The 26,521-nt window shown below is 40.1% G+C and overlaps 1 protein-coding gene across 1 annotated transcript in view; it reads left to right on the top strand.

The window, feature by feature from the left end:
• rab5c (RAB5C, member RAS oncogene family) overlaps positions 1-22,188 on the top strand; it is a 40,999-nt gene extending 18,811 nt beyond the window's left edge. Inside the window, exons 2-6 of the mRNA XM_062050120.1 lie at positions 8,586-8,904; positions 10,982-11,133; positions 11,351-11,473; positions 11,600-11,693; positions 20,993-22,188. Of these exons, the coding sequence (XP_061906104.1) occupies positions 8,739-8,904; positions 10,982-11,133; positions 11,351-11,473; positions 11,600-11,693; positions 20,993-21,120 (663 nt within the window). The 5' untranslated portion in view covers positions 8,586-8,738 and the 3' untranslated portion in view covers positions 21,121-22,188. The remainder of the gene's footprint in view (positions 1-8,585; positions 8,905-10,981; positions 11,134-11,350; positions 11,474-11,599; positions 11,694-20,992) is intronic.
• The last annotated feature ends 4,333 nt before the right edge of the window (positions 22,189-26,521 follow it).

Genomic DNA, 26,521 nt, shown 5'->3' with positions numbered 1-26,521 from the left:
ACCCTATACGTGTGTGACATCATTTTCAGCACAACTTAGAATTTGTCAATGTAAGGTACTGGAAAAGGGGGTGGATGTTTCCTAAAAATAAAAACAAGGTTTAGTAAAATGTGACAAACAGAACATCCAAACGACACATATTACGCTTGAGTCCCATGATTGGTTCCTGCTGAATATTTGCTCTCCCGTCACATGTTGAAGATTAGGCCCAGCTCAGCACACAGAGGAGGTGCAGGAGGAAAACGCTAACTACAACCAAATTTAAGTGGATTGCATCAGCCGTGATGTTTTAGCGTCGTCTTTCGTCATTTTTCCACTCTAGTCCTCGCTCGTGACCAAGTGGAGGTTAGTCTGACTTTTCACCGTGCTCAGCACTAAAACCTCCTTTGCTGGCTGCATTTCCTGCGCTGGCCTGACTTGTTTCCTGTCTTTCAGTGCAGTACCACGGTGGCTGACCTCAACGTCTGTCACTCCACTCGTCAAAGGGGGTTTGGTTCGTTTGTGCACGGATTCTGTATTTTACCGCCAAGCTGCAGGTGTTGTTGACACACGCACATTGACACAAGGCTCACATGCTGACTGGTGTGGCTCTCTTAACAACAGGAAGTCACGTGCGTGTCAAGTCCAGCCCGTATTTTTTGGTTCTTGTGTGCAGTTTGACACTTGTATGCAGTTTTTCTAACACTGACAGTGTTACTTGTACGTAAGTGTTTCCCACACAGGTGCAATGGTGTAATTGTAATGTATGCTGTACGAAAGACGAATAATGTAAGACTAAGCTGCATGTGAGTGTGTTTAAATTGGGGGTAGGCTCACAGCACCACTCGAGGAAAGCGATTTGGCATTCATGTCCGTCTCCAACAAGACCAGAAAAGGTATTGCGTTTCTGGTCGAGGTATTGCGTTTCTGGTCGCTTTAAAAAAAAGTATTTAAGTGTCAGCAGGGTTTCTCCCAGCTTGCCAATATACGTGTTGCTGTAGGGCTGTGGTCAAACATGATGCTAGCGTATAATTTGCACAATAACAACGATGCATTGTGTCATTAGTAATTAATATACATATATTTTTTTCTTATATTGTTTTGCTCGATTTTTCATTTGTTGCTGCTTATTGTACAAAAGCCAAAACCAGTGAGGTTGGCACGTTGTGTAAATCGTAAATAAAAACAGAATACAATGATTTCCAAATCCATCCATCCATCCATTTTCTACCGCTTGTCCCTTTCGGGGTCGCGGGGGGCCCTGGAGCCTATCTCAGTTGCATTCGGGCGGAAGGCGGGGTACACCCTGGACAAATCCGTTTCAACCTATATTCAATTGAATACACTGCAAAGACAAACTTAACGTTCAAACTGGTAAACTTTATTTTTTGCAAATATTAGCTCATTTGCGATTTGATGCTTTCAACATGTTTCAAAAAAGCTGGCACAAGTGGCAAAAAAGACTGAGAAAGTTGAGGAATGCTCATCAAACACTTATTTGGAACATCCCACAGGCGGTAATGCATCGAAAAGTGACATCAGTGTGTAAAGGGTGTCACTACACGGGCTCAGGAACACTTCAGAAAAGCGCTGTCAGTAACTACAGTTTATTGCTACATCTGTAAGTGCAAGTTAAAACTCTACAATGCAAAGCGAAAGCCATTTATCAACAGCACTCAGAAACGTCGTCCGCTTCGCTGGGCCCGAGCTCATTTAAGATGGACTGATGCAAAGTGGAAAAGGGTTCTGTGGTCTGACGATTCCACATTTCAAATTGTTTTTGGAAACTGTAGACGTCGTGTCTTCCGGACCAAAGAGGAAAAGAACCATGTTATAGGCGCAAAGTTCAAAAGACAGCATCTGTGATGGCATGGGTAACTTACACATCTGTGAAGGCACCAATAATGCTGAAAGGTACATACAGGTTTTGGAGCAACATATGTTGCCATCCAAGCCACATCTTTTTCATGGACGCCCCTGCTTATTTCAGCAAGACAATGCCAAGCCACATTCTGCACGTGTTACAACAGCGTGGCTTCGTAGTAAAAGTGCGGGTACTAGACCGGCCTGCCTGTAGTCCAGACCTGTCTCCCATTGAAAATGTGTGGCGCATTATGAAGCGTAAAATACCACAACGTAGACCCCGGACTGTTAAAACAACTTAAGCTGTACATCAAGCAAGAATGGTAAAGAATTCCACCTGAAAAGCTTCAAAAATTGGTCTCCTCAGTTCACAAACGTTTACAGAGTGTTGTTAAAAGGAAAGGCCATGTAACACAATGGTAAAAATGCCCCTGTGCCAACTTTTTTGCAATGTGTTGCCATTAAATTCTAAGTTAATGATTATTTGCACACAAAAAAAAGGAAGTTTCTCAGTTCGAACATTTAATATCTTTGCAGTCTATTCAATTTAATATAAGTTGAAAAGGATTTGCAAATCATTGTATTCTGTTTTTATTTACGATTTACACAACGTGCCAACTTTATTGGTTTTGGGTTTTGTATATGTGCGTGTATATATATATGTTTGTTTGTGTGTGTGTGTGTGTGTGTGTGTGTGTGTGTGTGTGTGTGTGTGTGTGTGTGTGTGTGTGTGTGTGTGTGTGTGTGTGTGTGTGTGTGTGTGTGTGTGTGTGTGTGTGTGTGTGTGTGTGTGTGTGTGTGTGTGTGTGTGTGTGTGTGTGTGTGTGTGTGTATATATCAAGGTTTCCCCCAGCTTAAAATCTACATGTGGCGGTGGGCGTGTGCCGAGGGATGTGGTCAATGAGACATCATCATATAATTTGCATAACTGTTGATGAATGCATATACAATATATATATTTTAATGCTAAAAATAATTTATACATTTAAAAACAAGTCTGTGTTATTAGTACTTAGTAACATATTTTTGTTATATAATTTTGCTCTATTTTTATAATTGTTATTATTGTACAATGTAACACCTGTGATAGCTGCTGGTCTTTCAAGTACGGGAAGCTATTTTTCAGCTACTCTTTAAACATGACAACAGTCTCCAATAACAGATGAAATATATAATCATGCTAAATTTTACAAAGAAAACTTCACTTAAAAAATTATAAATTTCCAAATCAACAGGAACAACGGAATGAAAGTTGAAAAGTGCTCAGGCAGTGTTTTTTATTTCAAGATTGCTGATTCACTCATTTTGTCAATTTCCACCGCCCGCAGAACGTCACCGACATGTTGTTGCCGTTCTGCATTCCAGCGCTAAATATACACAGAGGTAGGGATGATGTTTGATAAGAAGTTATCGAGTTCGAGTCTATTATCATTTACCATTTACCATTCATATCGAATCCTCTTATCGAACCGATTCCTTATCGATTCTCTTATCGAGTCCAGATAGGTTGTTGTATATGGAAAAAAACACACAATATTTGGTTTAACAAAAGCTCACTTTTATTATATAAGAAAACAATTTAATCTAATAAATAAATAAATATTGACTGTTACCCCCCTAAAAAAATAAAATAAAATAAATAAACATTGACTGTTGTTACCCAAAGTATATTAAGTGGGATTTTTCAGAAAAACAAATATATACCGTAACACAAAAACAACCTGTCTCTGTGATCACTATAGGTGTATAAATAATACTATAGTGTTAAATAAAATCAGTCCCTTGGGCACAAAACTGGAAATAATACAACTCTCCAAAAAGTGCAATGCTGCTGCTATTTGACATAACTGTTTATGATGCTTTGACATTTTTGCACTTTAAAGAAAGAAAGAAAATTCTATGAAGAGAAAAGTTGTTTGCAAATGTGGTTACAATGCTAAAAAATGAAAAGTTAAAGCTAAAAATACAAATACACTTTATTGAGTTAACATTATTTCTTTATAGGGGGAAAGATGTTATGAGCTAGGGAATATATCAACTACACTACCCATCATGCAATGGGAGTGACGAGCATGCGCGGTAGCCCCGAAAAGTGTTGTTGCATGTCGTCACCCGTGAAAGTAAACGTCAAGAACTCAGTCAACACGCCGCGTCTGCATTATTTATAATTAGACATACAACCTATATACACTGTGAAAAACAAAAGTTAAAAAAGGGAGATGTGTTGTATATATATGTATGTGCTGCGGTTGCTTTAAGAACGTTGCCCCACCTGCCGTAAAGGAGGTGCGTTGCTAGCATGGTTGCTATGTTTCCGGTGGGTCGTAAAAGTGTTCTTCATGAGTTTGTACCCTGCTCAAATCTCTCAGTAAAGTTATTCATTGATTATACCTTTTGTTTTGAACTTTATTACACCTTGGAGCGCTTTTTCCCGTCCATTGTTTTCCTGCTTTCGCTATCTGTGCCTAATGACTGAGCTACGTGACTGATTTATTGTGATGTCACACGGAGCGTTTCTGGTCGGGACGGGATTCGTTCCGAGGGATTCGAATAAAGAACCAACTCTTTTCTTTACTATAGTGGTCTCGATAACGGGTACCAGTTCTCAAAAAGGGATTAGAGTCCGAGGATTCGGTTATTTTCTTATCGAACAACCGGGAAAACCGGTTTCGAATATCATCCCTACACAGAGGTTCTATTTTTTCCGGCTGCCACAACAAATCCGCTCAATTTAGCTAAAATCTGCTAGTGTTGGACAGAAAGTCATGCACAAACACAAAATATAGTATCCGGTTTACTTTCAAAATTAAATAATAAAATACTGAAATAGGCGGATCGTATTTTACACTTTGAAAGGTCGTAATGGGTGGTGACGGACATAAAGTCACCTTGACAAACGTTTTCAGATGTAATTTCATCTTGTTGACACAAATGGATGATGGAGGTCCAAAATTAAAGAATACATTACGGGCAGCTAAATGGGGATTTGGGGGCCTGTGTCAAATATCAGCTGATATGGAGACATGGAAAGCAGAGGACTGATTGTGTTACACACTCAACAGGGATGATGTTACTGTTGTATTGTTGTTTGCTGCAAAAAAATAAAGTGGCAGAACCGAGTTTATTTCCTTCTGCTTCTCTGGAAGGACATAATAAACGTTTTTTAGTTCGCTTTATTACTACTTCCCTTATCACGTGATTATTTGCGAGATCTTGTAAAGGACCTCACTATTTCGCTGCACGGCGGGTCTGCCACAGAACAGCGGTGGGGATTGTCAGACGGCAAATGGTGGCGCCCGGCCGCTGCCGTTCCGCATTCAGTGAAAATTCGGGGTTACCCCCGAGGCTCCAGACACTCGTGTGAGTCTTGCTTACGGTTGTTCAAAGTTTATGCTCATCACTAGTCAATAGTACTTAATAATATAGGCTATATATCCATTCATAAAATATATCACATCCTCACTTTTAGGGTGTGGTGGCTTCAATTTAGCCGTGGTGCTGTGCTACGATTAGAAAACTATAGGGGAACCCGTATGCATATACATACACATACACTAGGGGTTTAACGGTACACAAAAATTTCGGTTCGGTACGTACCTCAGTTTAGAGGTCACGGTTCGGTTCATTTTCGGTACAGTAAGAAAACAACAAAATATACATTTTTTGGGTTATTTATTTACCAAATTTGCAAAATCTTCCACCAAAAATATTTTTCTTAGTGGAATATTTGATGTGAAGTAATCGGAACCATGGATAGGTCAATAATTCATAATAACATTGATTTTGATTCAATATTATGTTTTGGGCAATGACAGTTTGAAAGAAAAAAAAACAGCTTTGTTTTATTAGTCAACATTGCAACTTTTTCTAAATTACATTTAACGTTTAAGCTTTTTTATTTCACTTTTGTTATGTTTTTGTTTATTTTAATAGTATTTTTAGAATGTGCCGTGGGCCTTTAAAACATTAGCTGTGGGCCGCAAATGGCCTCCGGGGCACACTTTTGACACCCCTGATATAGATAATAAAAAATTAAATCTGATAAATCTATGGATAAAAAGCAGAGCCTGGCGACGCCTGCGCGTTTATCATAACTCTCTCGCTCTCTCTGTCTCTGCCCCTCCCTCACGAATGCTGCTGAGCGCACAATTTGTTTTGTTTTTAACCCCTTCTTAACCCTGAACGTACATTGAAAATACACGCAACCCTAACTCAAAATGCCGGACATTTGAGGCATTTAAGAAACTCCGCCCTGACAGCTCCGCAAAAGAGGACATGTCCGGTGAAAAGAGAACGTATGGTCAGTGTATCGTAGCCCGTTAGCTGCTAGCATGCCGTGTTTGATTGATTGATTGAAACTTTTATTAGTAGATTGCTAGGGATGATACTCGAAACCGGTTTTCCCGGTTGTTCGATAAGAAAATAACCGAATCCTCGGACTCGAATCCCTTTTTGAGAACCGGTACCCGTTATCGAGACCACTATAGTAAAGAAAAGAGTTGGTTCTTTATTTGAATCCCTCGGAACGAATCCCGTCCCGACCAGAAATGCTCCGTGTGACATCACAATAAATCAGTCACGTAGCTCAGTCATTAGGCACAGATAGCGAAAGCAGGAAAACAATGGACGGGAAAAAGCGCTTCAAGGTGTAATAAAGTTCAAAACAAAAGGTATAATCCAATGAATAACTTTACTGAGAGATTTGAGCAGGGTACAAACTCAACACTTTTACGACCCACCGGAAACATAGCAACCATGCTAGCAACGCACCTCCTTTACGGCAGCTGGCGCAACGTTCTTAAAGCAACCGCAGCACATACATATATATACAACACATCTCCCTTTTTTAACTTTTGTTTTTCACACTGTATATGTGTTGTCTCTCTAATTATAGATAATGCAGACAAGGCGTGTTGACTGAGTTCTTGACGTTTACTTTCACGGGTGACGACATGCAACAACACTTTTCGGGGCTACCGCGCATGCTCGTCACTCCCGTTGCATGATGGGTAGTGTAGTTGTTATATTCCCTAGCTCATAACATCTTTCCCCCTATAAAGAAATAATGTTAACTCAATAGAGTGTATTTCTTTTTTTAGCTTTAACTTTTCATTTTTTAGCATTGTAACCACATTTGCAAACAACTTTTCTCTTCATAGAATTTTCTTTCTTTCTTTAAAGTGCAAAAATGTCAAAGCATCATAAACAGTTATGTCAAATAGCAGCAGAATTGCACTTTTTGGAGAGCTGTATTATTTCCAGTTTTGTGCCCAAGGGACTGATTTTATTTAACACTATATTATTATTTATACACCTATAGTGATCACAGAGACAGGTTGTTTTTGTGTTACTGTATATATTTGTTTTTCTGAAAAATCCCACTTAATATACTTTGGGTAACAACAGTCAATGTTTATTTATTTTATTTTATTTTTTTAGGGGGGTAACAGTCAATATTTATTTATTTATTTATTAGATTAAATTGTTTTCTTATATAATAAAAGTGAGCTTTTGTTAAACCAAATATTATTATTTTTTCCATATACAACAACCTATCTGGACTCGATAAGAGAATCGATAAGGAATCGGTTCGATAAGAGGATTCGATAATAGACTCGAACTCGATAATTTCTTATCAAACATCATCCCTATAGATTGCACAGTACAGTACATATTCCGTACAATTGACCACTAAATGGTAACACCCGAATAAGTTTTTCAACTTGTTTAAGTCGGGGTCCACGTAAATCAATTCATGGTATTCATGGTGTGTTGTGCCTCGGTGTGCATTGTTTACACAACGTACGTTACGCTACTTAATATGTCCGTGTGGAAACTCGTTCAGTACACCTCCGAACCGAACTGGACCCCCCGTACTGAAACGGTTCAATACAAATACACGTACCGTTACACCCCTACACATATACAATGTATTACTATTGGTTTTCACGTATAAGACGCTCATTTGTAAGGTGTGGCCGCGTTTTTTTTTTGTCATGGCCTCTGCTCCACGATCAATTACATGTAGAGGAAACCCTGGTCTGAATACTCGCTAGATATAGCGAAGTTGGCAACACCGATCCCTCATGCTATGTCTTCCTATTCTCTGGCAAACAAGGTGTTAATGAGGTGTGTTCTTTGAAAAAGTGGAGTTATGATGCATACTGCATACCACATGCTGTATGAAGTTCTATCGACATGCTACATTTATAGACCGTTCCATAATAATGTGTTTATGAGCGAGGGCTAACAGTTCAAACAATCAATCATAGTTTATTTGTATAGCCCTTAATCACAAGTGCCTCAAAGGGCTTCACACCACAATGGCATCCCGTGATCTCTACCCGCATTCGGGCAAGGACAAATTCCAAAATCCTGAGCTGGGAAAAAGAAGAAACCATAGGAAGGGGCAGCAGTTATGTTTGTGTGCGTACAGTATAGCATTTGCTCTATTGTGTTAACCTGGCGTGGTCTTTTTTTTACAAGCATGTGTCGTCATGGTAACCTGAGAATTGTTCAGAGACGAATGCCTCCTGCAGCACTTGATTATCCCCAACCTACTTAAGTAGTAAAGAAGTGTTAACGTGTCGCCATAGCTTCACTTTGACGACTCCCCTCAACACGTAACACTGTAAACGGCAAAAATGAAGGTCTTTTAACTGCATTTCTTAGCGCCATGTGCCCGCATGAATTAGTACCCATAGTGTAGTGCAGTATTAATGCGTGTCATTTTGTGTTTTCAGTTCCCCTGGCTTGGTCTCCTCTTCCTTTTGGCTCATCCACCTGCCTTAACTGACCTACCCAGACCCCCCCCCTTGCGCCAAGCCTACAGCCCACCACGCCTGCCTCTCTCTTAAACAAAACCGCTAACAAAAACAAAACCCCCAAACCCCGCTATGGCCGGACGAGGCGGACCCGCGCGGACCAACGGCGCCGCGGCAAGCAACAAGATCTGCCAGTTCAAGCTGGTGCTGCTAGGGGAGTCGGCAGTGGGCAAGTCCAGCTTGGTCCTGCGCTTCGTCAAAGGCCAGTTCCACGAGTACCAGGAGAGCACCATCGGAGGTGAGCTTTGTCCACTTTGTCAAGCTGCTGGAGATGTGGCGACAGGATGCGCTCACACTAAATGTTTGCCCTGTCAGCTCTGGGCTTAGTCAAAGATTACAAAGCTTTAAACTATGTGCTGTGGAAGTTACTGCTTGGTTTCCTCTGTCATGTGACGAGAAGCTGAGTCAGCAACGCCACTCGCCCCTCTTTCACTTGTAAGCTTTTTTCTTATCGTGTTATTTCAACTTGTTGCTCGGAACAGGTTTTGATAATTGTCCCTGATTCAAAATATGCATACCTTTTCTATGCCTTTTTGACCTTTTAGCAGCATGCAAGCTGTATTTTAGTTCTCTAAAAGGTGACTTTTGGGAAGGCAGGGTTTGGTTAGCGGTCCAAAAGTCCGTTTTAGAGATCGACTTATTGTTGTCCGAGCCGATTATCGGCGCCGATATTTGGCATTTTGATGTATATCAGTATCAACTTTTTTTCAAATGGATATTCAGCCTTTTTTTATTTTTTATTTAACAACTAAAACATAACTACCTCAGATACAATAAATACACGTATGATACCAGTATTTAGCATTATAGTGAAGTAGATAGGAATAAGCATTGCTCAAGCACCAGCCTGCTTTCCCTGTTTGAGATAAGTTCCCTTTTTGCTGGAGCCCAATTTTTTTTTTAATCCTTTAAGAATGAAAAATTAATCTCATTGTCAATTCTCCCCAAATATTTTTTGATATCTTAGGGCATTTATTTGAGTTATTTTGAGAATTCTTCTGCTTGCACTTCGACACTCACGCGGCCATGCCCTGCCCCTCCCTTGTCCTCACGCTCATTAAAGTAACGTGCAGGGTTTTATGCTCCGTGATTCAATCAAATAACGTGACAGATATGAATGACAAATACAAAAAATATTGTATAAGTAAAGTCGAGAAGGCAGCAGCTCACACATTCTCATACTTTCTGTAACATCCGGAAAGAAATTATGTGAACCAGCTGTCTCAACTATATAAGCTACGTGAAAGAGCCCAGAATTGTTTTTATTGAAATGTTTGCAATATTTCAACGTTCCTCACGAGGAATCTTTACAATTTATTCAATCCATTAACTGCTATAAAAGTGAGTAGTTATTGTGATGTAGAGAAATATTTTGTAATGCAAATGTCGATGCTCCTCTTAGACACACATAATAAAAGTGTTTGTTTGTGAAATCTGTCAAGTTCAAACACTGATGACATATATTAAACAAGACAAGAAGCAAGGAATTAAACAGAGACAGAATTAAATTTAGCTCAATGAGGAGAAACGCGTAGACACTGTACCCTTGCACAGTGTCTCAACACGCTCTGACGAAAGATTGTACGCCTACTCTTTTATTTGGACTTTCCCTGATTACATGACAACAGCTGTTTCTAAAGGGACGGGGATCGTAAACAGACATCGCCTTTGATTACAAACAGTTCAAAGAAAAGGTCGTAAAAGAGTTCAAAGAAAAGGTCGTAAACAGCCGTTGCCCTCGGTCACAGAACAGTTCAAAGAAAAGGTGCCTTGAGGGTAGTCAGGCCCTGCTTCCTCTCCGCTTTGTAGTTCTTGGGTCAAGACAAAATATTTTTGTGGATTACAATACATCAAAGAAACAGAACACCTTCATGTTGCTTCCTATCCTACACAGTGGAGTTTTACAAGCCTTCTTCTTGGTAGGTTCAAAGACAGCTTTTGTCTTCTCGCCGGGAACTCATGGCAACACAAAGTTTTGTGATAACTTAGATACAATTATTCTGACACAATCCCCTGATGTTTTTGCTGCTCAATTTAAACACACTAGGCAGCATAAAACATTGTCTGCGCTGGTCTGATGTTTCCTAAAAAAATATTTAAAAACAAATACCTTAAAGCCTTGTCCAGCTGTTTACTAACATATACTATTGATGTTTAAATACATTTAAATGCAAAGGAATATCTTCTCCAAATATTGGTTATCGGCCTCCTTGACTGCTAATAATCGGTATCGGCCCTGGAAGAAAACATATCAGTCAATCTCGAGTAAATTTTCAGTTTATGCTTAATAACTTCAAAAACTTTCTCCCGTGCAGCGGCCTTCCTCACACAGACGGTATGTCTGGATGATACAACAGTCAAGTTTGAGATCTGGGACACAGCAGGCCAGGAGCGGTATCACAGCTTGGCGCCCATGTACTACAGAGGAGCGCAGGCAGCCATCGTGGTCTATGACATCACCAACACAGTGAGTGACGTTATTAGAACAACGGCCAAGACATTCCGAGTTTTTGTTTGACATTTGTTAGTGTGCTGAACCTTGTCCTCCTTATTGTGGTTGATGATTACTCAATTCTTGCAAACCTTTGTGCTTTTATGTCTCTGAGTCATGTGGAGCACATAAAAATACTCACCAGATGATTTCAGTTTAAAGCCTTTTCACCCCTTTATCGTCCTCTCTAAAGGACACTTTCACACGTGCAAAGAATTGGGTGAAGGAGCTCCAGCGACAAGCCAGTCCAAACATTGTCATTGCTCTGGCTGGGAACAAAGCAGACCTGGCCAACAAGAGAGCTGTTGATTTCCAGGTGGAGAGAAAGATATATTTATTTTCTCGTTGTTTATTTAGCAGCCTCTCACGCACGCTTGTTGAAAGAAATCATGGAATGCTTTAATAAAGGTGCTGTGTGTTTGTATGCTCATCTTTTCATCAGGAGGCACAAGTGTATGCTGATGACAACAGTTTGCTCTTCATGGAGACGTCAGCCAAGACTGCTATGAATGTTAATGAGATTTTTATGGCAATAGGTAAGCACAAACGCACGCCATTTTTAATTCTGAGCCTTGATGATAGAAAAATCACCCACTGTCCAAAGTTTGTATTTATTTCCTTTGTTTGGGGTTTAATTTTACCAGATTTGATTTTATATTTTTAAGTAATTTTATTTTACATTTTATCGTTTAATTGTATTTTTACATGTTTAAATTTTGTAGCTTTATTCACTTTTGCTTTTTTTACATTTTTTTTCACATTTTAGAATGTTATTTAACTTTTTGTAATTTTTTATTTATTTATTTATTTTTGTCCTGTCCAGCTTCTCAGGCAAATCATATAGTAGATGTAGATGCCCATATCGGCTGTTCAGATTTACTTTACAAAAGAGAAGTGTAGGATACTTCTCTTGTTGCCTTATTTGTATTTGACTTTATTAAATGTATTTATCTTGTGTTTCTCTGAAACCAAATTTGATCAAAGTATTTCTGACTCAGAGATAGAAATAGAGAACTTTTCGGTTATCAGAAAGGATAGGAATAAACACGGTGGGGGCGTTTGTATGTATATTCACCAAGATATTAAATACATAACTCGCACTGATCTTAACCACAATGACCTGGAATCTGTGTGGGCGGAAATCAAATTTAAAAACGCTAAGCCGGTACTAATAGGGACTGTTTATAGACCCCCTAATCAGAGTGATTTCTATGGGGCTTTGGAAGAGTGCTTGGCAGGAACAGACAACGTGGAGAAAATTATAACTGGGGATCTGAACACAGATATCCAACGCAAAGATGCGCCTGTCTTCAGATCCTTCAGCAAGTTTTGTAATCTGCACGGTCTTTCCCAGCTAATAGCGCTACCTACAAGGGTGTGTGATTCCACCCAATCAACCATAGATCTCATTCTCACTTCAGACCGGCCTAAAATAAAAAATAGTGGGGTCATGATCTGTGGTCTTAGCGACCACTATCCAACCTTCTGCACACGCAAAATAGCTAAACCCAAAGCCAATGGCCACATAACAGCCCAATCCAGATCCCTCAAAAAATACTCCAATGACAATTTCAATTTAAAATTAGATGAGTGGGACTGGTCCCCTATGCTCGCGAGCAACCTGGTCGATGTTGCTTGGGATCGCTTCAAAACGGCGTTCCTAAAGATACTAAATGACATGGCTCCCGTGAAAACAGTCAGGATCAAAGCCCGCTCGGAACCATGGATGAATCCGGACCTTTTAGCTGCCATAAAAGACAGAGACAGAAAATACTCTGAATACCAAAAATGTAAAACAGAAGTAGATAAACAACCCAATAATATCAACCTCAAATTACTCCTTTCAACTCTCAATAAGCAATGCAATAAATTAAGAAATAAGTCAACCAACCTGACTAAATCCTTAAAAAAAATTACATTATAAATAAATAATGATAAATGGGTTATACTTGTATAGCGCTTTTCTACCTTCAAGGTACTCAAAGCGCTTTGACAGTATTTCCACATTCACCCATTCACACACACATTCACACACTGATGGCGGGAGCTGCCATGCAAGGCGCTAACCAGCAGCCATCAGGAGCAAGGGTGAAGTGTCTTGCCCAAGGACACAACGGACGTGACTAGGATGGTAGAAGGTGGGGATCGAACCCCAGTAACCAGCAACCTTCCGATTGCTGGCACGGCCACTCTACCAACTTCGCCACGCCGTCCCTTAACGACAAAATAGAGGAAAACACAAATAAGCCACGTGAGCTCTGGAAAATTCTCAACAACCAGCTTCCTGGTTGCAGCCAGAAACTTAAAACAAGACTCCCCTACATCAGCATCAAGGAGGGTGATTCCCTCATTACAGACAAAATGGAGGTAGCTAGCAGACTTAACATATTTTTCACCAGCATAGCCGCAACTCTTGTCAACAAGCTGTCCCACCACTCTGGTCGCTTTGGTGTAGAACACATTAAAGCCTTCTACAGAAAGCTAGGAGTATCCAACGATGATTTCAAATTAGAAATGGTCACAGCTGATGAGGTGTTTAAAAAATTGAGCGCGCTCCACCCTAACAAGGCCACCGGCCTTGATAATATTCCCTCCAGATTCCTCAGGGACTCTGCCTCCATCATTGCCCCGATCATCACGCACATAATAAACCTATCAATTACACAAGGCCAAGTACCAAAAGATTTTAATATAGCAAGAGTAACTCCCCTCTTTAAAAAAGGAAGCAAATTGGAACCTGGCAACTACCGACCTCTTTCTATTCTCAGTTCCATTTCGAAAGTAATGGAGAAAATAGTTTATGAACAGGTCGATAGTTACCTTGCTACTAATAAACTCATGTACAAATTCCAATCCGGCTTCAGAACTAACCACTCCAGTCCACGCTAGTCAGGTTACTTCTAGACCTCCACCCCAGATCCCACCTCACTCCTACCCACTTCTCTAAAGTGGGCTGGCTCAAGGTGGAGGACAGAGTTAAACAACTTGCACTGAGCCTAGTCTATAAAATCCACTACACCTCCCTGATACCGAAGTACATGTCAAACTACTCCCTTAACGTAAATGACCGCCATAACCACAACACCAGGGGGAGCTCCACTAACCACGTTAAACCCAGATTCTGAACTAACAAAGGTCTTAACTCATTCTCTTTCTATACCACATCAATGTGGAATGCGCTCCCAACAGGTATAAAAGAAAGGGCATCTCTATCCTCTTTCAAAACCGCAATAAAAGTTCACCTCCAGGCAGCTACAACCCTAAACTAACACCCTCCCCGGGTTGCTATTGCTAATAATCAAATGTAAACAATCAAATGCAGATACTTTTTCTTATGCCTTCTGATCTCTCTCTCTCTCTCTCTCTCTCTCTCTCTCTCTCTCTCTCTCTCTCTCTCTCTCTCTCTCTCTCTCTCTCTCTCTCTCTCTCTATGTCCACTACTTGCTGTCCATATCCTACCCCCCCCCCCACACACACACCCCTGATTGTAAATAATGTAAATAATTCAATGTGACTATCTTGTGTGATGACTGTATTATGATGATAGTATATATGATAGTATATATCTGTATCATCAATCAATCAATCAATGTTTATTTATATAGCCCTAAATCACAAGTGTCTCAAAGGGCTGTACAAGCCACAACGACATCCTCGGTACAGAGCCCACATACGGGCAAGGAAAACTCACCCCAGTGGGACGTCAATGTGAATGACTATGAGAGACCTTGGAGAGGACCGCATATGTGGGTAACCCCCCCCCCTCTAGGGGAGACCGAAAGCAATGGATGTCGAGTGGGTCTGACATAATATTGTGAAAGTCCAACATATCAGCGAAAGTCCAGTCCATAGTGGTGCCACCAGGAACCATCCCGAGCGGAGACGGGTCAGCAGCGTAGAGATGTCCCCATCCGATGCACAGGCTAGCGGTCCACCCCGTGTTGGGAGCAGAGTAGAGAAGAAAAGAAAAGAAACCGCAGATCAACTGGTCTAAAAAGGGAGTCTATTTAAAGGCTAGAGTATACAAATGAGTTTTAAGATGAGACCTAAATGCTTCTACTGAGGTAGCATCTCTAACTTTTACCGGGAGGGCATTCCATAGTATTGGAGCCCGAATAGAAAACGCTCTATAGCCCGCAGACTTTTTTTGGGCTCTGGGAATCACTAATAAGCCGGAGTTCTTTGAACGCAGATTTCTTGCCGGGACATATGGTACAATACAATCGGCAAGATAGGCAGGAGCTTGACCGTGTAGTATTTTATACGTAAGTAGTAAAACCTTAAAGTCACATCTTAGGTGCACAGGAAGCCAGTGCAAGTGAGCCAGTATAGGCGTAATATGATCAAACGTTCTTGTTTTTGTCAAAAATCTAGCAGCCGCATTTTGTACCAACTGTAATCTTTTAATGCTAGACATAGGGAGGCCCGGAAATAAAACGTTACAGTAATCGAGACGAGACGTAACGAACGCATGAATAATGATCTCAGCGTCGCTAGTGGACAAGATGGAACGAATTTTAGCGATATTACGAAGATGAAAGAAGGCCGTTTTAGTAACACTCTTAACGTGTGACTCAAACGAGAGAGTTGGGTCGAAGATAATACCCAGATTCTTTACCGAGTCGCCTTGTTTAATTGTTTGGTTGTCAAATGTTAAGGTGGTATTATTAGATAGATGTCGGTGTCTAGCAGGACCGATAATCAGCATTTCCGTTTTCTTAGCGTTGAGTTGCAAAAACTTAGTGGACATCCATTGTTTAATTTCATTAAGACACGCCTCCAGCTGACTACAATCCGGCGTGTTGGTCAGCTTTAGGGGCATGTAGAGTTGAGTGTCATCAGCATAACAGTGAAAGCTAACACCATGTTTGCGTATGATGTCCCCTAGCGGCAGCATGTAAATACTAAAGAGTGCAGGGCCAAGAACCGAACCCTGGGGAACTCCGCACGTTACCTTAACATAGTCCGAGGTCACATTGTTATGGGAGACACACTGCATCCTGTCAGTAAGATAAGAGTTAAACCAAGACAAGGCTAAGTCTGACATCCCAATACGCGCTTTGATACGCTCTAATAAAATATTATGATCAACAGTATCGAAAGCGGCGCTAAGATCAAGAAGCAGCAACATAGATGATGCATCAGAGTCCATCGTTAGCAATAGATCATTAGTCATTTTTGCGAGGGCTGTCTCCGTAGAGTGATTTGCCCTGAAACCGGATTGAAAAGGTTCACAGAGATTGTTAGACGCTAAGTGTTCATTTAGCTGCTGTGCGACAATTTTTTCGAGGATTTTCGAGATAAACGGAAGGTGGGACACCGGCCGGTAGTTTACCAAGAGATCAGGATCGAGGTTAGGTCTTTTGAGTAGAGGATGAATAACCGCTTTTTTGAATGCTAGGGGAACGGTGCCAGAGGAAAGTGATAAGTTTATAATATTTAACACTGATGGACCTAATAATACAAAAAGCTCCTTGATAAGTTTCCCAGGAATTGGGTCAAGTAAACATGTTGTTTGTTTTGTCCCATTTACACATTTTAACAATTCCTCCAATGTTATTTCATCAAAGAGAGAGAAACTATTTTGGAGGGCAGTATCCGTCGTATATACAGTCGTATCTGTGTTAATAGAACCCAGTTGTAGCTGAGATGCATTGTCTTTAATCTATTTTCTAATGACTTCAATTTTCTTATTAAAGAAATTCATAAAGTCATCTGCTGAGTGGGTGGAGCTACTGGGAGGAGTCCCTTGTTGGGTTAGCGATACTACTGTACTAAACAAAAATTTAGGATCATTTTTGTTGAGGTGGATGAGATTTGAGTAATATTTAGCTTTAGCTGAGGTAAGCATGCGTTTATAAGTTATTAAACTATCACTCCATGCTTGATGGAAAACCTCAAGTTTAGTCGCACGCCATTTGCGTTCCAGCTTTCTACATGATCATTTCTGGGCTTTAGTTTCTTCTGTAAACCATGGGGTACGCCTTTTAGGGGCCCTTTTTAGCTTTAGCGGTGCTACACTATCAATGGTGTCGCGCAGGGCGTCGTTAAAGTTGTTAGTGAGGTTATCAATAGAGCCCACATAATTTGGGAATGGTGCCATTACCAAAGGCAGTAGGTCAGTAAGAGTCGTCGTTGTGGCAGCATTAATGTTGCGGCTGCTATAGTAGTTATTATTATTATTATTAGTTTGTTGACAATGAGTCAGAACTTCGAATTTTATAAGGTAATGATCGGACATTACTTTAGTGTACGGGAGTATCGTAACTTTAGAGGTGGTGACACCCCTGACAAGCACTAGATCTATCGTATTACCGTTGCAATGCGTGGGTTCATTTATTATTTGTGTAAGACCACAGCTATCAATTATAGTCTGGAGCGCCACGCACGGAGGGTCCGATGGTATATTCATATGGATATTAAAGTCCCCCATTATGATTATATTGTCGGCGTGCGTCACTAGATCAGCAACAAACTCTTGAGAATTCACTGATGAAGTCCGAATAGGGCCCAGGGGGGCGGTAGATAACAGCCAGGTCGAGAGGTAGCGGTGTGACAATCCTCATAGTGAGCTCCTCAAACGAGTTATATTTATTATTTAGGTTAGGTGTAAAATTATAGTTTTTATTGTATATTAGTGCGACACCCCCTCCCCTTTTAAGAGGACGGGCAACATGTGCATTCGTATAGTTAGGAGGAGATGCCTCATTTAGCGCAAAAAAATCGTCTGGTTTGAGCCAGGTCTCGGCGAGACCAACGACGTCAAGTTTGTTGTCTCTAATGACCTTATTAACTAATAACGTTTTGGAAGATAATGATCTTATGTTTAAAAAGCCCATATTATAGGTAGTGGGCTGTTTTGGGGATTGTTTGTTGAAATTATCCGAGGTAGCAATATTAATAATGTTGCGTTTATTATGCGTAGTGCACTTTAAATAGTTTCGACCATATCTAGGAATTGATACGACGGGAATTTTCAGATTGTTTGCTTGATGCTGCTATAAACTGAACGCATCATAGTTAGCCACCTCAGTACAATGTATGTCTGCCTCTGACGCGGTCACAAAAGAAAAAACATTATGTGAGTTGTGTTTTATTCTAAGAGAATTGCTATGTGTGCAGGGATTATCCAGCCTGGCGCCAGCTAGTTTTAGTTTAAATGACTTCTTACCCGGACACTCCACGCTTCTTTGATGATTAGCCTTTGTTGTTAGCCCCGCTCTGCATCCCCGCTTCTGCTTCCGCTCACACCGCTTACGTCTCCTCCATTGACGGTCTCCGCTAGTACTTGACTCCGCTGCTACAAAGGCCGCTCGATGTAGCCCGCGAAGTATTCCCATGCTAGCGAGGAGGTCCACCGTACATGCATCTTTCAGTCTATAACGACCCGATCTATCCACATCCAAAATTGTCTGTCGGTCGTATGTGATCACAGAGTGTTCACGCTTTGAGCCAGCCATGAAATTGACAGAAATGACGGGTGTTTTTTGCCAAATCGCTCTACACTCCCAAGAGCGTCTTCAAGCTGCTGCATTTCAATGCGCTGCCATTTTGTCATTATGAATCAATTTAAGTGGACCCCGACTTAAACAAGTTGAAAAACTTATTCGGGTGTTACCATTTAGTGGTCAATTGTACGGAATATGTACTTCACTGTGCAACCTACTAATAAAAGTCTCAATCAATCAATCAATCAAAATCATTTGGTGCAGCCGGGCCGGAGCAGGAGGGGATAGAAAGAGGAAAAAAAGGAAGACAGAGGGGGGAAATTGTGGGGACAAGAGGGGGATTAGACAGAGAGACAAAAACAACAGCCAACACAACAACAACAATAGAGCAACATCAGCAAATACGACATGTACAAATATGATGGTAAAAATAATACAGAAATGACAATGAGCATTATTACACTAAAAATGGAGCAATACGAATACCAATACAAATAGCGCTATTGATAATGAACAATACCAATACTTTACCTTTATTATCAACAATACAGTTGTTCAAATGCAACAATACATATACGTAATGATAACTTGAGATATGAAAGAATGCAGAAAAATGGAGGGGAAGAAAGAGAAGCAACCTACATTAACCTTGTAGATTGTTATAGTAACAATAGGTTAAGCTTTGTCAGTGTGCCATGTGTTATACCCAGTTTACCCTAGGACAACAACATTAATATATGTTTGATGAAACGTGATTATGTGCATGAGTGTATGTGTGCATATGTACTTGTATGTGTACAGTATGTGTATATGTGTGTTTGTACAGTGCATGTATGTGTACAGTACGTGTATGTGTGTGTTTGTACAGTGAATGTATAACTTTTTGTAATTTAATTGCATTTAAATTATTTTATTTTTTTAATAATCCGTGTTTTTGCATTTTTATCTTTTTTTTTTTTTTAACAATGTGTCTTGATATAATTAAATGTACATATGTTAATTTAATTTACAGTGGAACCTCGATTTACCAACTTTTTTACCGTATTTTTCGGATTATGAATCGCTCCGGAGTATAAATCGCACCGGCCGAAAATGCATAATAAAGAAGGAAAAAAACATAAGTCGCACTAGAGTATAAATCGCATTTTTTGGGGAAATTTATTTGATAAAATCCAACACCAAGAATAGACATATGAAAGGCAATTTAAAATAAATAAAGAATAGTGAACAACAGGCTGAATAAGTGTATGTTATATGACGCATAAATAACCAACTGAGAACGTGCCTGGTATGTTAACGTAACATATTATGGTAAGAGTCATTCAAATAACTATAACATATAGAACATGCTATACGTTTACCAAACAATCTGTCACTCCTAATCGCTAAATCCCATGAAATCTTCTTCCTCTGTGTCGCTTCTAAACAACTCTGCCAACTCCAAAGGTAGACAATGCGCCGCTTCCTCTTCTATCGGTACGTCTAGTCTCCTACGTGAATGAGATAAATAATATTATTTGATATTTTACGGTAGTGTATTAATAATTTCACACAAGTCGCTCCAGCCCCGGCCAAACTATGAAAAAAACTGCTATTTATAATCCGAAAAATACGGTAATTGGTTCTTGACCAGAGTTCGTGGATAGAAAAGTTTGTACAGTGAAGCAAATTTCTCCATTAGGAAAAAATGTAAATAGGCATAATGCATTCAAGCCTTGACAAAAGTCCATATTTTGGGCCGCATGTTTGAGACCCCTGCATTAAACAATGTAACAAGGTTTTCCAAAATAAATCAACTCAAGTTATGGAAAAAAATGCCAACATGGCACTGCCATATTTATTATTGAAGTCACAAAGTGCATTATTTTTTTTAACATGCCTCAAAACAGCAGCTTGGGATTTGGGACATGCTCTCCTTGAGAGAGCATGAGTAGGTTGGGCCGGGGGGGGGGGTCATTCTTGTTTGGTGTGGGTTCACAGTGTGGCGCATATTTGTAACAGTGTTAAAGTTGTTTATACGGTCGCCCTCAGTGTGACCTGTATGGCTGTTGACCAAGTATGCTTTGCATTCACTTGTCTGTGTGAAAAGCCGTAGATATTATGTGATTGGGCCGGCAAGCAAAGGCAGTGCCTTTAAGGTTTATTGGCGCTCTGTACTTCTCCCTACGTCCGTGTACACAGCGGCCTTTTAAAAAGTCATACATTATACTTTTTGAAACAGATACTGATAATTTCCGATATTACATTTTAAAGCATTTATTGGCCGACAATATCGGCAGTCCGATATTATCGGACATCTCTACTGCTAATGCCTTTTTTAAATATTTGTCAGAGCTATGCTGCCGCGGTTTCATACCCGACTTCTTCTTTGTGTTTGTCCCAACCAGCCAAGAAGCTTCCTAAAAACGAGCCACAGGGAGGAGCGGGAGCCGGCAGGGGAGCCCGGAGCGGCGTGGACCTGCAGGCGGCGGCGCCGCAGGGCCGTAGCAGCCAGTGCTGCGGGGGCGGCAACTAACCCGACAAGGAGTCAGCTGATCCAGTCAGTTACCAGCTTCGATCAACCGGACCAGATATTATTAGCCAGCTGTCAAAACAATGTTGGACCCCCGACGGCCCGGGCGGACCGACCACACCCCCTTCGAGCAACACATGGCGGAAATTACAAACTGTTTGGCCGACAAGATCATTGGCCGGTCGACTGGCCAGTGACTGCTGACCAAGCAACAGACCAAGAAACCTAAAATCACTCAATCGTGTTTTAATCCCAGAAAAGCTCTCTATCGATGATGGACACTTGACGTCACCTTAGGGGAAGAAGCATCCCACTCATGGTATTATTCTCCCCCAAAAACAACACAAATCTGTCATTATCTTATGGCACTTATTAGCAAGGTTGCCATGCTCACTCTTTCTGTATTTGTGTAAAAAAAAAAAAAAGTACAAGAAGGAATAAAATTAAAAAAATAGGCCCCATCTTTTTTTCTCATCTGCGAGTCTTTCCATCGCGCTTTGACTGCCAGATGTCCTTCCTTGTACTTTTGGAAAAGATGGAGCCGAGTCTTAGCTAGCAGACTTCCTTCTTGGTAGAACTGTAGCTGCATTATTGTCCTCACTACTCCTCCTATTATTTTAGACTTCATGACCATTCAGATATTTTATTAACATCGGCACCCATTCGTAGTTTGAGCATTGTTTTGCAAAATAACAAACAAGACTTGTTTTGTTGACCAAACTGTGTATTGAAAGCTGTAATATTTGTATGGATACTTTCTCAACTTGATAATCATCGCTCATTGTCACGAACAATATCTTCCCAATCTCAACTGTCGAAAATTATATTTTGTGATGTTTTTCTTTTTTGTTTTCTGAAGATCTTTGGTATTAAATGCACTGGTTGTGTCTCATCTTTTTGTGAATCAAGAGGTTTTCTTTTTCCTGAGGTGCTGGGCTCTTATGTATTTGACATCTTAAAACTAGAACAATCTAGCATTAGTCAGGCTGTGAGGTGAAGTTGGGGTTGCAAGTAGAGGATGTTGGAGAAAAAAAAAGTCATTTTACCAATAAACCTGGAGAAGTTATATTATTTCTTGTGTTATGTTTGTTTTCTTATTACCACATGAAAATTTAATTTAGACTTTACTGTTATTAGCATTTGTCGATGCTTAACTGTAGACTCAATCTGGGGAAAATATTGGTTTAAAAAGGTCTCAAATAATATGACAATATATAATACTCATATTTAGTATGATTCTATATTATACAAAATATATTCTATATATCATAAAAATCTACATCAAATAAATTAAGAGTACTTCAGTAGTGAGGGGTGTAAATATTTTGAACGTGTCACCAAATTCTATGACTAAGGCAGCGGTTCTCAAACTTTTTTCACCAAGTACTACCTCAGAAAACACTCGGCTCTCCAAATACCACCTTAATGACCAACATTAATACACAGTAGCGTAGTAGGCCAACGTGTTCATTAAAAACAAGACTGAGGTTTTATTTAATAGTTTTGGCCATTGTGACATTACACACAGTTTGAACAGTAATACTGTTTCAATATCCATCCATTTTCTACCGCTTATTCCCTTCACTTAAGTGACTATTTGGCATACCACTAGATAGAGTACACGGACCACAAGTGCTACGTGTACCACAATTTAAGAATCTTTGCTCTAAAGCAGTGTTTTTCAACAACTGCCGTGGGAGATTATGTAATTTCACCTAATTGGGTTAAAAAAAATTTGCAAACCAGTTATTATAATCCACAAATGTACCGTTGTTGAGTATCTGTGCTGTCCAGAGCTCGGCAAAGTAACCGTGTAATAGTCTTCCATATCAGTAAGTGGCAGCAGGTAGCTAATTGCTTTGTAGATGTCAGGAACATGGTTTGTCGTAATCACAATATGCGGTAGCAGGGCCAGCCCGTGGCATAGGCCGTTTAGGCAAATGTTAAGGGCGCCGTCCATCAGGGGGCGCCAAGCCAGTGCCACAAATGTTGGAGAAAAAAAAAAGAAAAAAAGTTGGTACTATTATTTCTAAATACAAAAAATAATCCCACATTAATTAAAATGCAAAGTAAAGCCTATTTAATAGAAATATTATTTGTTACAACATTACGCCCCCCCAATCCCCCCGCATGGTGCGCCCCCTCCCTTCCCGTATCATGACTCTTACCACATCAAAAAATCAACACAAGATGTCAAAACGGCCAAAACTGTCAGGTGCCCAGGGAAGAAAAAATAGAAAAGAAGAGGAGGAGAAACGAGAAAAAGACAGAGGTAGCAGGTAGGTAACGTTAGCCTACATTAAATTATTTGTCTGTTACAGAATGTGATAGTAACCTGGCTTTTTAGCATTAAGCTAATGTTACATGATTCGGCAATTGCTAATCAATAAATAGCTAGTTCTGTTTTAACGTCGGGTTAATATTGTGGAGGGGGCTAAATTGTTATGGAAAATAATAATGTAACGTTAGGTAATTACAGTACTCCCACCTTACATTCCTCAGGGACATTTGTATTAGATCTTTTAAGCAGGTGTTTTTTGTTTACATAGTTATTGCCTTCTGGTTAGCTAATGTTTGCCCTGCAGGTAATAGTCACTTTTCCACCCCTTTATATATTAGGTATAGTTGTAAGCCTATTTGTTAAAGTGCACATCATTATTCTTAATTAAGCAATATCACATGAGAGGGAATGCTGTTTTTTAATTTGAGCACTGCTGTGATTCAGTTAAAGATAATCATAACATAACATTCTCATATAATATGTTAATTTGCTTTCTTTAAGTAAAAAAAAAGGTCAAAGACAAAGCTGTTCGGTTTCTTGTGAGTATATACACTTCACTGCCGATGTGGGAGGGCGCCACCTAAAATCTTGCCTAGGGCGCCAGATTGGTTAGGGCCAGGCCTGTGCGGTAGGCAGCGTGTAGGTAAAAAGGTATCTAACACTTAAAACAAAAATAAACAAAAGGCTAGTAGTGCTACTAAGAAAAGGCATTGAAGCTTCGGGATGGCTATGCAAAACGAAGCTAAAACTGAACTGGCTGCAAAGTAAACAAAAACAGAATGCTGGACGACAGCAAAGACTTACAGCGTGTGGAGTAGACGGCGTCCACAAAGTACATCCGTACATGACATGACAATCAATGTCCCCACAAAGAAGGATAGCGTCCGCACGACTTAAATAGTCTTGATTGCGAAAACAAAGCAGGTGCGGAAGACATGAAACTGCTATAGGAAAATACCAACAAAAGAGGAAAAGCCACCAAAATAGGAGCGCAAGACAAGAAGTAAAAAACTACACACAAGAAAACAGCAAAAAACTCAAAATAAGTCACAACGTGATGTGACAAGTCGTGACAGTACACCTACTTTGAGACAAGAGCTATAGTGATGCATGGTTGGTAGGGTGACCAGGTGTCCGGATTTAGGCCGGACAGTCCGGATTTTTCATGCCGTGTCCGGCGTCCGGCGCAGCATCAAGCCGGACACGTATTTGTCCTCCTTTTTGAGGCACTAGGCTTGAAGAGCGGAGTTTTTTCATCTTTGCTGGGCTGCAGCGCAATAGCCAATCATAGACCGTAAAAAAATGCCCCCAACGCAGTATCAAATGATTGGCTAAGAGCGGTGTCGGATACAAATCTGCTTATCATTGGTTAAAAAGGTAAACAAGGGTCCAACGTTCCCTCTAAGGTGCGCGCCTGCGCAATGGCGCACCGCTCACGCGTCATATGCGCACAGCAAATTAATGCCGCGCAGGAAATCAAAAATCCCTTCTGAACTTTAAAAAAAATAAACACATTACAATTTATTCTTTATGATTTTGCAATGCAACTCTGTGAGTGACAGGTGACAACAAGAGTGGCCCCAATGAATAAAACAATCTTTGTCAACACAGTTCAATTATCGTCTGTCGAGACGCTTTATGGACAGGAATTCCATCAATCACTTTATTGAGCAAAACTGTTTGTAACCACACCAAAAACATGAGTAAAAAAACCTTTTATCTATAAAAACTGGTAATTTTCTGCCATACAAACCAGGCTTAAACCAACGTTATCATCCGTCATATCAACAGGAGCCGCTCGCTCTGTCTCACCTGCACCAACACACGCACTCATGGCACTTAGCCAGTGCTGCGTTTATGGCCACACAAAAAGTCGGACAACCCCAACACCACACAATGTGTAAATGCCAGGTTGTAACACTGACTCCTCAATCAGATGTGTGCTTATTTTACTGCCATTTATTAATGAATCTTAGGATATTATTCATGAAATATTGTCACTAGATTTCATAAATGCTAATAAAAATATGTATTTTACAGACAGAAAGTTACAGGAACTAAATGTAATCTCTGAAAGGGGTACACTTCTTTTAAAGGCAGGACCCGCAGCCAGATACAATACTAGCACATAGGTCATGAAAAACATGTTTTTTTTGTTATTGTCATAGTAAGAGGGCAAAATCACTTATATCAGAAAATTATTTTAATAGAACATTTAAATTGTTATGATGTCAGGTTTGGGACAGGTGTGACGCTGGTGTGGCCACAGTCTGATGTCGCTCACATTTTTTAAAAATTATATATGTTACCTGTTAATTGTTGTTTACATTTAAGTCCACACATGTTATGCTTTGTGGCACTCTACACTTGAAAAGTTTCATCTCAGTGGTCACTTTTTGAACACCACAATGTATTGAATAAATACAAATACTGTTAACAAACACTTGACTTTAATATTTTTTCCCATTCAGCCACACAAACATCATCTTTAAACCACTCAAAATTGTACTATAAATAAGAGTATACCAGAGTCCTATGTACACTATAGTAATTTATTGATATGCCGCATAATGTCCTCGTTTTTGGTGTCATATGCCGCAAATTGTCCTCCTTTTTGGTGTCATGGAAATGGTCACCCTAATGGTTGGTTATGGTTTAAATTCATATCCAACAATTGCGAGAACGACTTTTTACAGTCAAAATCGGCTACGGAGTTTCATTTTTTAATGTTTTCTGCTGGTGGTGTGCCTCAGAATTTTTTCAATTAAAAAAATGTGCCTTGGCTCAGAAAAGGTTGAAAAACACTGCTCTAAAGTGTACGGCTGTAAAATTAGCAAAAAAAAGTGTAGAAAGTAGCTATAAAGGTTACCATGCTAATTGACAGACAGTTAAAATGTTAGCATGCTAACAAACATAATGCGTCAAGCACCAAGTAATATGACTCTGATGTGTATGAAGGCAAAATTAGCTAAAAAAAAAGTTAGCACATGGCAAACGTGTGTTTGTGTAACCTTGCATGCATAGCTTTTCATTGAAACATTGCCCCACCCAAGATGGCTACCATTTAGGCACTCTAGCCCTAACCAAGATGGCCACCATAATGAGCAGCCCCTCTAATGCTTG

The sequence above is a fragment of the Entelurus aequoreus genome, linkage group LG06, assembly GCF_033978785.1.
Source record: "Entelurus aequoreus isolate RoL-2023_Sb linkage group LG06, RoL_Eaeq_v1.1, whole genome shotgun sequence".
NCBI lineage: Eukaryota > Metazoa > Chordata > Actinopteri > Syngnathiformes > Syngnathidae > Entelurus > Entelurus aequoreus.
The sequence above is the reverse complement of the archived record's forward strand: the minus strand, read 5'-3'. Positions and strand labels throughout refer to the sequence as shown.